This window comes from Pristis pectinata, chromosome 25, assembly GCF_009764475.1.
Source record: "Pristis pectinata isolate sPriPec2 chromosome 25, sPriPec2.1.pri, whole genome shotgun sequence".
NCBI lineage: Eukaryota > Metazoa > Chordata > Chondrichthyes > Rhinopristiformes > Pristidae > Pristis > Pristis pectinata.
The window spans coordinates 9,035,997-9,048,848 of NC_067429.1; the positions used below are offsets into that span (position 1 = coordinate 9,035,997).

A 12,852-nucleotide genomic window follows, 5' to 3' on the forward strand; every position below is an offset into this window, starting at 1 on the left:
TTTGGCAACCAATTTTTAAATAAGATAGTTTGGTAGATCAGGGGAAGAGGCCAGAGTTGTGGTCCACTGATCTATAAGAAGCAACCTTCCCAGTTCAACCTTTACAGTGTCATGGATCACGAGCCAATCGATTGTAACGTTTTTGTGTTGCCTTCACCTCCTCCTCACCATTCCCCCACCCCACCCCACCCCCATGGCAAGAATTGGAAGTGCATCGTTACACCACTGTGCTAATCGTGGAGGATGCCTCTGACTTCCTCTGCTTGCTGGGCAGCGACTTCAGGTACTCAAGGTGGCGCCTGGCATCTTCCTGGTTCTGTCTGACGTAGTACACCAAATAAGAGATTACCATGGTGAACCAGCCAAACATGGTGATCAGCATTGCCACATCGGTCGTCTTTTTCTGAAAGTTACAGAAGTTGACGTGGTGTGCAACTTCCAAGAAAGATTTCTTTGTGTGTTCCTCTGGATAAGCAGATGCGCAGATGATGTCATTGGTGGACTCAACCTTGACAGTAACCGTCTTGATCATTTCCTGCAGGTCACAATTACAGAACCAGGGGTTGTCCGAAAGTTTAATAACTGCTTTCAATTTGCTGAAGACTTCTTTGTTAACAGTCACCAGTTTATTGTGGGAGAGGTTCAGAAACTTCAAGCTGTCGTTCAGTCCTCGGAAGGCGCCCAGCTCCAAGTGTTGGATGGCATTATTGGACAGATCCAATTCCTCCAGTTCATGCAGATTCTTGAAGACCTCGTGTGGAATGGAAGTTATTTGATTGGAATCAAGGTAGAGCTTCCGCGTGTTATTTGGAATGTCCCTGGGGACCTCCTTCAGGTGCATGTCGCTGCAGCGGACAGTCAGTTTCTTGTCAGGATCTGAACAGTAACAGCCTTTCGGACACGTTGTTGCTGAATTAAAGCAGAAGGTCATCAGGACAAAGCTCTGTAAAAGCAGCCACATGGCGACAGAGTGCCGCAGGAGCAGGTTCCTCAGCTCCATTCTGGGGCATCGGCATAATCCTGGAAATCCTCCAATCCACGATGGAGTCCACACTTTGTGGCACCTCTGGGAACTGCAGCTGCAATCTGAAAGGAGGGGAAAGGTGGAAATTTAGTAAAGGAGGTTCCTGAATTGATATATCACAGTCTCAGCATGTCTAAAATCAATTAACAGACAATGATGTACCTTCTTGAAGTGCAAAAAAGAAAAGACAACAGCCAATCTCTGCATAGCAAGCTCCCGTGAATAAGATAAGATAAGATATCTTTATTAGTCACATGTATATCGAAACACACAGTGAAATGGGTCTTTTTGCATTACTGAGAATGTGCTGGGGGCAGCTCACAAGTGTGCCACTCTTCCGGCACCACCATAGCATGCCCACAGCTCCTAACCTGCAAATAAGACCATAAGATATAGGAGCAGAATTAGGCCATTGAGTCTGCCCTGTCATTCAATCGTGGCTGAAGTTTATTTCAACCCCATTCTCTGGCCTTCTCCCTTTAATCCTTGACCGCACCCCCCTCCCCCCCTTATCAATCAAGAACCTATTGATCTCTGCCTTAAATACACCCAGTGACTTGGCCTCCACTGCCTTCTGTGGCAACGAATTTCACAGATTCACCACCCTCTGGTTGAAGAAATTCCTTCTCATCTGAGTTTTAAAGGGACATCCCTTTATTCTGAAGTTGTGCCCTCAGATCCCAGACTCTCCTACTAATGGAAACATCCTCTCCACATCCACTCTATCCCGGCCTTTCAGTGTCCAGTCGGTTTCAATGAGATGCCCCCCTTATCCTTCAGCACTCCATTGAGTACAGGCCCAGAGACATCAAACGCTCCTCAACTGTTAGGATGATGATGACGACTCTTTCAGTCATGTTGATTGTGGGATAAATACTGATCAGAGTACTAGACACAATTCAGACAACATTTGAAGTAGGAGCAGGAGTTGGGGAATTAGCCTCTCCAGCCTTCCCAACTAGTCAATAAGGCTGTGGTTGTTCTTATCATAACCTCAGATTCACATGGTTGTCTTCCCACAGTAACGTTGCTTATCAAGAATCTATCAATATACCATGGAACATTCAAAGTCTCTGTGTTTCCACTGCCCGATGAGGAAGATAGTTCCAAAGATCCTTAACCCTCTTGGAGAAAAAAAACTTCACCTCATCTCTGTCTTGAATGGGCGACCCCTTATCTTTAAGCAGTAGCCTCTAGTTCTAGATTCTCCCACCAGAGGAAACATCCTCCCCATATCATTCCTTGGAAGACTCCTCAGGGTCTTAAAAGTTTCAATCAAGTCACCCTCTCGCTGTTCTAAACCCCTGCAGATACAAGCCCAGCCAATCCAATCTTTCCTCATATGACAATCCACACATTCCTGGTATTTGCCTAGTAAACTTCATCTGAACTGCTTTCAACTCTCTCTTTCCTATCAGCCCACCAATCTTCTGTCTGTGCCAAAATGTTACCTCTTACACTATGAAGTATTTTTTGCAATAACCTTGGATGCAGAATCTTATCAAATGCCTTCTGGAAATCTAAGATTGGTTGATCCACCGGCCTCATCAGTGGTTAAATGACTGAAGTACAACCTCCCTACTATTCTATTCAATTCCCCAAACAATAAACAATAACATTGTTAGCTTTCCTTATCACTTGCTGTATCATGCACTCAGAACCGCCCCCCCCCAGATCCCGCTGCACATCAAAACTTTGCAATTTCTCACCATTTACATAATATGCTATTTTTAATTTGTCCTGTCAAAATGGACACATTTACATTTTCATGTTACTAGATTTGCCAGACCTTTGCCCATTCGCTTAACCCATCTTTATCCTTCTGTAGCTTCGTTATATCCTTTCCTACTTATCTTTTTGTCATCTGAAGATTTAGCAACCAGACCTCTGGTGCCTTCATCCAAGTCATTTATATACATTGTCGAGTTTATAAGCATAATTCCTGTGGCACATCACTGGTTACATCTTGCCAACCAGAAAAAGACTCATTTATGCCTACTATCTGTTTCCTGTTACCAGCCAATCTTCTATCCACGCTAACATGTTACCTCCTACACAATGAGTGTTTATTTTCCACAATAACCTTTGATACAGCATCTTACCAAATGCCTCCTGCAAATCCAAGTACAGTATATGCTAAATCCATCAATTCCCCTTTATCCACAGCTCATCTCTCCTACTCTTCAAAATAAATTCACAGGATTGTGCATTGCCAATTTGGGAGAGCATGTAAAGCCCTTTGTTTAAGATCTCATCCAAAAGACGGCAGTCCAATATTTCAGAACTAAACTCAAGTGGCAACCCAGCTCTTTATGCCTCGGTTGTTGAAATGGCCCATCTTCTAACTCAGACGCTAAAATGTGGCAAAATGAGACACAAATGATAATAACAAAGAAAGCTGAGAGTAAAACAAAATATATCAATTGCTTTGGTGCAATATTAATTCAAAATTCATATTTCTGAATTGGACACTTGCTACAGTTTCTACAGCAGCCTTTTACTGCCTCTGGTGACTTCCCCCATCAAATAGTGGAATTTTGTGGCATTCTTTTCATTTGACTCTTTTAAGGTTAATAATGTTCCCTTGAAAATAGTGGGGGTTATTTTGTTCAAAATGCTTCCTTAATTTCTCTATTTAAAAAAAATTAACCGTAACTGTTTAAAAAGAAGGTAAAATTCCACTTATACCAAGTATTTACCAAACTGAATCTACTCTTTGCTAATGGAAAATGTACTCATTATTCTGCAAGAATTGTACCAGAACCCTTATGTTGCCCATTAGCATTAGGTGTCTTGGGTTGACTGAGAGATCAGGTGACTCTCAATTGACTCTTGAGTAGTCTGAAGTTACAAGGCAATAAAAATGCTCTGGAGGATAGGCAGCTCTTGCCCATCAGTACATCATGGAGACAGACCAGCAGGAAGAAGAACCTATGGTAAGGCTAGAGACCATAAGATATGGGAGCAGAATTAGGCCATTCAGCCCATCGAGTCTGCTCCACCATTCAATCATGGCTGATTGTTTTCTTTAGCCCCATTCTCTCACCTTCTCCCCAAAAACCTTAAACCCCCTTACTAATCAAGACCCTATCAATCTCTGCCTTAAATACACCCAATGACTTGGTCTGCACAGCCCTCTGTGGTAATGAATCCCACAGATTCACCACACTCTGGCTGAAGAAATTCCTCCTCATATCAGTTTTAAAGGGATGTCCCTTTATTCTGAGGTTGTGCCCTCTGGTCCTAGACTACTACTAATGGAAACATTCCGTCCATGTCCACTCTGTCCAGGCCTTTCAGTGTCCGGTAGGTTTCAATGACATCTCCCCTCATCCTTCTGAACTCCACTGAGTACAGGCCCAGAGATATCAAATGCTCAGAGGTAATAGCTGAGCTCTGATTTTCTTGATTTTAACCAATAATAACCAAAAACACCTCTTGTTACAGTTGCCAACCAGAAAAAGAATAAAAACTGAAGAACTGCAAAAAATTCTGATTTTTTTGCTCTGATACATTTCTTCTATTGGGAGTACATTTTAAAATAGCAGCCATGTATTTTGTTTCAAGAGTGTAGTTTTCAAAATGTAAATATTGTACACAATCTAGACAATGGCATTTGTTTGTGGACACATAGTAGAATAGGATAGTCAATAACGTAACCATGGTAACTAGAGAAAATAAAATTGAGAATACTGAAGAATTTTGACTTTGAATGTGCAGGCATTATGGTTCTTACCAAGTTAGTTGATTTGTTTGCCAAAAGTGTTTTTAATCTAAAGATATTAGATTTTGCCAAACAATAACTGAAAAATCACCTTTGAATTGAACCAAAAATAACAACTGAATATTCAAACCATAGCAAAAGAAATTATTTTTTTTAATATTACAAATAATTTTAGTATTGTTTTAATGTGGGTATTGGAAAATACTTTGAACTAAATCCAAGATTGTATCCTCTCTTAATAGAATTAAAATCCAGGGTCAGCAATCAAAAAGTGTCTCTTTTACCTTTGTCAATAAAATGTTGCATTTATATAGCAATCTTTAATGTAAGACAATGCTCAAGGAGCTTCATGGGAAACTAATTAGATAAGCATTAGACCAAGCCACATAAGGTGATTGTACCTTGGTCAAAGAGGTAAGTTTTAAAGGGAGACTTGAATGGATGGGTGGTTTAGAGAAGGAATTGGTAAAGGGGATACATGACTGTCCCCCTAATGGGCAAGAGGTTATCATCAGCAGTCTTGATTCCAAACATTGGAAACACAGCTCTAACTCCACCAGGAATGATCTAGCCACAGTCTACAGAGAGACTCTTGCAACAGCAGGTAATATTGATTCATCTTGCAGTGTTAAACATAGTTTATTTTTAGTGTTATTAGTTTGCATTTCCATTTATTTACAGAATAAGATAAATTGCCCAAAAAGTGAGCAGATCGATGTAGTTCACAGATGTGAAGACTTCTCTAAAGCTCATTGACTAGCAAAGGAACATAGGGGGAACCAATGCCTAGCTGGCATGTGGACTGTAACTGATGAAGATGCTTCACAAGCAGAGTAACAGCCAGATCATTACTCAACTTATTCCAATGCCCTGTGCTCTGGGGTGCCCAGAGACAGGCTTTTCAAAGCTGCTGATTTGAAAATTCAAACAAGCAGACTCCTGCCTGCAGCTTCCAGCAGTGAAGTGAAACAGAGCTGGTGCTCTCGGATTGGTGATGTACTGTATCTCCAACATCAACCCTGGGAGAGCAGTTGCTTTCTCCATGTTGGCTCCTCTCCTGTCAATCCATCCAGAGTCCAAAATAAGGGTGAAAGCCCAGGGTCATTCTCCTGTTTGTCCACTCTAACCAGCAGAGGAACCTATTTAAGTACCAAAAAGGACACATTGTATACCATTCCCACCAGGATATTGAAAGCTCTTCCACAATGGATAAGTGGGAGTAGACCTTTAACTTTATAAGATCATTACAGAAGGAGTTCACTTGGCCCATAAAATCCATGCTGACTCCTTGTAGAACAACGCACACGAAATGCTGGAGGAACTCAGCAGGTCAGGTAGCATCTATGGAAGGAAATAAACAGTTGATGTTCTGGGCCAAGGCCCTTCATCACGACTGGAAATCAAGAGGGCAGAAGCCAGAATAAAAAGGGAGTGGGAGGAGCACGAGCTGGCAGGTGGTAGGTGAGTCCAGGTGAGGGGGGAAGGTAGGTAGGTGGGGGAGGGGGAGTAAAAGGGATTGATGGGAGAAGCTGGGAGGTGATAGGTGGAAGAGGCAAAGGGCTGAAGAGGGAGGAATGTGATAGAGGACAGTAGATCATAGAATAGAGGGGGCAGGTAGTGAGGGCAGGGGAGGGGAAAGAGAAGGGATAAAGAGGCCACAGGAAGTGGGAGGAAGGAAAACAGAGGGAAGGGGTTAACTCTGTCTCTTTTTCCAGATGATGCCTGACTGCTGAGTGTTTCCAGCATTTTATGCTTTTATTCCCTTGCAAAATCATTAATCAACTCTGCTGCCTAATGCTTAACGGCAGTGAGCTCCGGACCATCACTACTCAGAAAAACCTTTTCCTGACTTTACCCTGCATCTTCTACCCTTTACTTTGCATTCATGTCTCCAGGTCCTTGAATCATCTAGGAATGAGAACATCTTTCCTCTACTTATCCTCTCTATAGCTATCGAGTTCTTGTCCATCAGCATCAAATCTCCTCTCAACTTTCTTTGTTCCAAGGAGAACAATTTCAACTCTTCCATTTACTTTGACTGTCACAGAGGAAAATTATTACACTTTAATGAAAATGAACCTCTTTTTCTTTCATTTTCCAGGAGCAGGCCTTCACTGACATGGCCAATATTTATTGCTCAGCCTTTAAGGAGGAGTTAGTGAACTGTTTTCTTGTAGACCTTCTAGTGAAGCTGCTTCCATGGTGCAGTTGGGAAGGGAATGCCAGGATTTAGACCAGTGAAATTGAATGAGTGAAATGTATTTGCATGTTCAAATGGTGTGCATTTTGAAGGGGAACCTGCAAGTTGTGGTACATCCATGTGCCAATTGTCTTTGTCCTGATTAGTGGCAGAGGTCATGGATTTGGGAGCTTATTAATCAGCTGGTGTGGGCAGGAAGAAGAACAGAGTATCCAGGGTAAGGTTGTCTCAGGGAGTTTGGGCCAAAGTTCTGGAGAGACTAGATCTACATCCTGTTTTTCTGGGATTTCTGACAGAGATACAGCTCCCATGGCAATTATAGGTGGTAGTGTTTGTATCAAATGCTTCCAGGTCAACTAAGTCAACCAGAAGGCAGAAGCAGAGTCAAGCTTCCTCCACAATACTGCAGTCAGATACTTCTCCCAACTCTCAGAAGATGACTCCTACTCAGCTACCTTTAATTGAGCAAGATTGCTAATTGAAAACCAATTTGCACAAAGTTAAGGTCGAGTCTGCACGTGCAGAATTAATCATTATCATTGGATTGAAATTGCCCCAAACTCATTACAGGTAGTAGTACATCTTTGTATAACAACAGCTACTGCCACTTATTGAACCTTCAGAACTCAATACTGACTTACTGATTTCAACATTTGACCTTGCTTTCCATTTGTCCTTCAACAATGATTTTGTTTACTGCTTATCCCTATGGTCACCCCAGTTCTACCCCATCACAGCCACACACCCTCCCTGCAGTTTAAACTTCTTTTCTCTCCTTCCCAGTTATGATGAAGAGTCTTGAACCTGAAACGGTAACTCTGCTTCTCTTCCCACAGATACGTCTTGACGTGCCGAGTATTTGCAGCATTTTCTATTTTTATTTTAGATTTCCAGCATCTGTGGTTCTTTTGATTTAGAGCAGTTGGTCCTGTAGGGTTATCCATCTGTAATATTCATTCAGCTGTTCTTCCTCTACAGACATATCTGATCAGCAGGGCATTTCCAGCATTCATTTTGGTTTCAAATTTCAGCAACAGTTCTAGAACATAAGAACATAAGAAACAGGAGCAGGAGGAGGCCATCTGGCCCATTGAGCCTGCTCTGCCACTCAGTAAGATCATGGCTGATCTGGCCATGGACTCAGATCCACCTACCTGCCTTTTCCCCATAACCCTTAATTTCCCTACTATGCAAAAATCTATCTAATTCAATGAGGTAGCCTCTACTGCTTCCCACAGATTCCACAGATTCACTACTCTCTGGGAAAATCAGTTTCTCCTCATCTCCATTCTAAATCTATTCCTCCGAATTTTGGGGCTATGTCCCTGTATTTCACAGCTTTTATATATCCCTTTATGTGTTTTCTCTCTTTACTGCTCTCATTAATCTATCAACCAGATGGCAAACAGTAGAATCATCTCAGCAACATTCCCCTCACCCCATTAGGACTCTGTGTCATGACCCCCTGCATCAGGACTCTGCGTCATTTTCATTTTTATTTCAGTTTTCCAGCATCTGCAGTTCTGTAACATCTTTAATATAATTAAGATGTTCCGAGATATTCACAGGAGTCTTAGCAAAAAATTCACAGCACCAACCAAGCCTTGGATTTGAGCCACAAACCTTGATATCTAAACTACAAAATCTCAACTTTTTAAAGCATGTACTCCAATTTTGCAAATTAAATGATGTTAAATAGTTGGTGCTTTGCCATCAAAATTTTGGAAAGCAGTTCTCATTTTTATGCCTGTGATTATAACATCAACAGCTGTATTGTCTTTGTATGTATGCCAAACACACACATTGAAGTGTAATTTCTAAGAAGTAGGGGAAAGTTTTTCCTCACATTCCTCAGCTGAGACTTGGGTCTACGGATTTCACGCTGAACTGGATCGGCAACTATTAGATCTGCGCCGCTGTCTAATCAAAGGAGACTTCCAGCACCAGGTTTACTCCCAAGAAGCAACAGCAACAGGAATGGACAACAGGAAGATACATTGGGAAGCTGGGCCCTGCCTGCACAACTGCAAACAGCATTGGTACTCCCACTGGAGCATCAACCAATCTGCAGGTCAAGCAGCACCTGTGGGAGGAAAGGAATTGTCAACGATTCAGGTCGAAACCCTGCATCAGGACTGGAAGTGAGAGGATTCAAAAGAGAAGTTGCATGGGGGATGAGAGTGTTGGTGGAGGGGAACTGGTTGGATAAATGGTGGGATCAGTTCTGATGCAGGGTTTTGACCCGAAACGCGGGCAATTCCTTTCCTCCCGCAGATGCTGCTCAACCCGCTGTTCCTCCAGCAGATTCCAGCATCTGCAGTCTCTTGTGTCTCCATTGTACTCCTGGAAGAGATGCGAAAGTCAGAATCAGCTACAGGTTGTGAATTCATGTTTGGTCTCATACCCTGTTTTTCCAATTTTTGAAAGCCTAGTCCATGAAGTTCAAATTCAATTTCCTCTTAATATCCAAATATCTGAGATGTTGACTTTACCAGATTTATCCACTGGTGGGAAACTGTGCCACAGAACCTCCAGATCCACAAACGTAACAGGACACACTGTTGAATTTGAAGGCATGAATGCACAGGAATGAATCTTGCTCCTCCGTTGGCCAGATGTCCAGAATTTAGTCACGCAAGTGCATCATAGGCTATCGCTTGGACACCCCCCCCCCCCCGAATTTCTTCAATTGCAATGTACTCTCCTGGACTTCAAGTGGATGTTCATGTGGACTTTGTATGGACTTCATGTGCACCCCATTTTGATAATGGGGAAAATGGGTTTGTCTATGGAAATTCTCTACCACACCACACCATCTTACCCCTGTTTACCACACCCACCCATCCTCTGCATGTAATCAAATCATACAATGAGATAAAGGAAGACCTGAAGAAAACAAGTCACCAAGCTTACAGTTTGGGAGCTGGGTTGCATTGTGTGAAGCAGGCAGGTTTTATAATTGTACAGATTGAACTGTGCAACTTTGCAGTATTTTATGCTGATTGCAGTTCTGCCCTTAAACAAGATCCACTAATTTATAACCTAACGTACTCAGCTCATGCTATTTATTACCCCCACCCTATCCCCTAACAAGGAAATTAGTCAACGATCACAACTTTCTGACTCATGGAATTTGAGATCAATTTCTGTTGCCCCAATTTTACAGATTTCAGCAGATATATAGGAAGAGTTAAAAGGTTATCTCAAGAAGCTACTAGAGAAAACAACTCAATAGTAATACTCACCCAATTATGAATTCACACAACGTGAAAAATCAGTGTTGCATTTGAACAGCTGTTGGTTTGTAGCCAGTGATTCATTTTGAATTCTATTGACATATTAGCCATGGCATGTCTCACACTGTTCTATGTCCTGGTGTTCAGGTCCTTTACAGCCCTCAGTCTCCAGCCCTATGTTACTCCAGGCTGACACTTTCAATAGCCGGCCTGGAAATGCCACGGCATCATTCCAAGAGAGCATAATATACGATTTATGAAAAATAAATAGAAGAAGAGGAGAAGTGCCAGCGATCAACTGAATAACCAGAGACGTGTGGAAAGAGTCAACAAAAGGATGTGGCACCATGGGGGTGAACTACATCAGGGCTTCTTTCACTTTGCCACTTAGCTTTGGAAGAAACCTCATTCATGTCCGTCAGCAGTATCTGCCAAGATTACAAAGGAGGAGTCAGAAGGAAATTCTGCCCTTTGTCTCCATGTTCTTCAATGTGAGGGTGCAGCAGAGGATGTAACATCTCAATTTTAAATTCAGTTTTCCATTCACCTACATAGATCTTAAAAACTGTTTCCATCCAATCTCTTTGTTCTCATTTTGGGATTCATCCATCACAGAAGCATCAGCATCAATATTAATTCTCTCCAATTTTAAATGCAAGAATTCTGGAAGTCACACGGCAGGGTTTGACCCCAAGTACCTCTGAGGTCACTAAGCCGTCATCACTGCCTGATTCATTTCCTCCTCGAGTATAAATAGCACAAACTGAGAACATTTGGGATATAAATAAGTGGGTTTAGAATAAGGGCAGAATTCCAGGTTGGAGAGAGCGCAGAAAGAGGGCTGTGTCACCTGGGTTTGCCGAATTTCATAACTGCATTCAGACATTCCCAACCATAAACCAACAGGATGTCCACACGGAAATGTGCAAACAAATCAAAAATACAGATAAGAGTTCCAGTGTATAGATCAGGCTGGACAAGTTCAATAATCAAAGTGCCTGCAATAACAATAGACTGTCCGTTGATGCTATTTGATCATGAGATTTGCAATTTTAACATATTATAGAAAATAGTTTCATTTATACAACATCTAAAGATCTCAACAGTAAGTTGATAACCATGGCAAACATTTTGTTGATGTTGTTTTCTAATATTCAAATTATAACAACCTGAATTTGAATAGTTGAGAATATTAACTTCAGAGGGTTTGTCAAATGACACCAGCCCCATTTATTCTGCACTCTTCAGAATCAGGTTTATTATCACAGACATATATCGTGAAATTTGTTGTTTTGCAGCAGCGATCCAAGAGGCGGTGCCTCAAGAAGGCAGTATCCATCGTTAAGGACCCTCACCATCCGGGACATGCCCTCTTCTCATTACTACCATCAGGAAGGAGGTACAAGAGCCTGAAGACCCACACACAATGTTTCAGAAACAGCTTCTACCCCTCCACCATCATATTTCTGAATGGTCCATGAACACTGCCTTATTTTTCCTTTTTTGAACTATTTTGTTTATTTATTTTTTGGTAACTTATAGTAATTTTTATGTCTATAGCAAATTAGTTTCCAGTGCATCCCAGTGTATAATACAGTGGGTGAAAATAATCTTGGTTGGTTACACAAAATGCTGACTGACAAATCATAAGCTGGTTATAGGTACCACCTTGTACAGAAAAACCTGAGGTATAACATTCCTGCGGATTTGCCTTTGTCGGTATTGCACAATTGTTCAATAAGAATTTTGCCCCCTGTATTGTCTGCAGCTGTTTGCAATGTTTCTTTTTGTTCTATCTTTTAGATTTGTATTCTCTTAAGAAAAAGACTTTATTGTAAGTAAAGGCGGAAATGCATGACTCTGTGTGATACAGATCCAGTGAGGATCCCAGGTTTCCACTGGGTTTGCTGACCTCAGATAGAAAACTAAGATCAATACTCATTGCACTGTTGTATTTAAGAGAAAGCTTGATAAATATTTGTTGCACTTAAAATGAAAGAGTTAGTCTTAGCTAATGCTTTCCAACCACAGAGAGTCCCAAAGCATTAAACTAAGTATATCTGAAATGTAGTCACAATTGTAATGAAGGAAATACAGCAGCTAATTTGAGCACAGCAAGCTTTTACAAGCAGCAATACGATGATGAATAGATTTTTCATGAGAGCTTGCTGTGTACATATTGCTACAGTGACTGCACTTCAATGTACTTAATTGGTTATAAAGCAACTTGTTTCTATTCTGAGGCCACAGTGATGAGATTGTTTACATCCACTTGATTCAAGCCTTCGTTTTTAGATATCATCTGAAAGTCAGCTTCTTCCATAGTGGGGCAGTTCAGAGGTGACTCAATCCAATGTTCCTTTGACTGCCAACCACATCACAATTGGGAAAAGAATATAAGACTTTAGTGGGAGTTTTTGGAACAAAACTGAAAGGAAAGAAAACATTGCATTACCAACACTTGTTTGCTAAAACAATGGTACTTAACGGTTTAAAATGAATGACAATACCAGAGTTTTGCTATTTAGGTCCTTTCATTTTTTCATGGAATACATATATCTTTAAGGTTGCTATTGAAGTCCTCACCCAGGTTCTCAAAGAGCAGACTGTAATTGTAACAGCCTGTAACTTACTGACATAATTAAGATTTATTGACAACTAAGCACAG

At 41.4% G+C, this 12,852-nt stretch overlaps 1 protein-coding gene across 1 annotated transcript in view; it reads right to left on the reverse strand.

Annotated features, from left to right (window-relative positions):
• Positions 1-205: 205 nt before the first annotated feature.
• lrrc3ca (leucine rich repeat containing 3Ca) overlaps positions 206-12,852 on the reverse strand; it is a 47,069-nt gene continuing 34,422 nt past the window's right edge. The window contains exon 2 of the mRNA XM_052038725.1: positions 206-1,086. Coding sequence (XP_051894685.1) covers positions 218-1,000 — 783 coding nt within the window. The 5' untranslated portion in view covers positions 1,001-1,086 and the 3' untranslated portion in view covers positions 206-217. The remainder of the gene's footprint in view (positions 1,087-12,852) is intronic.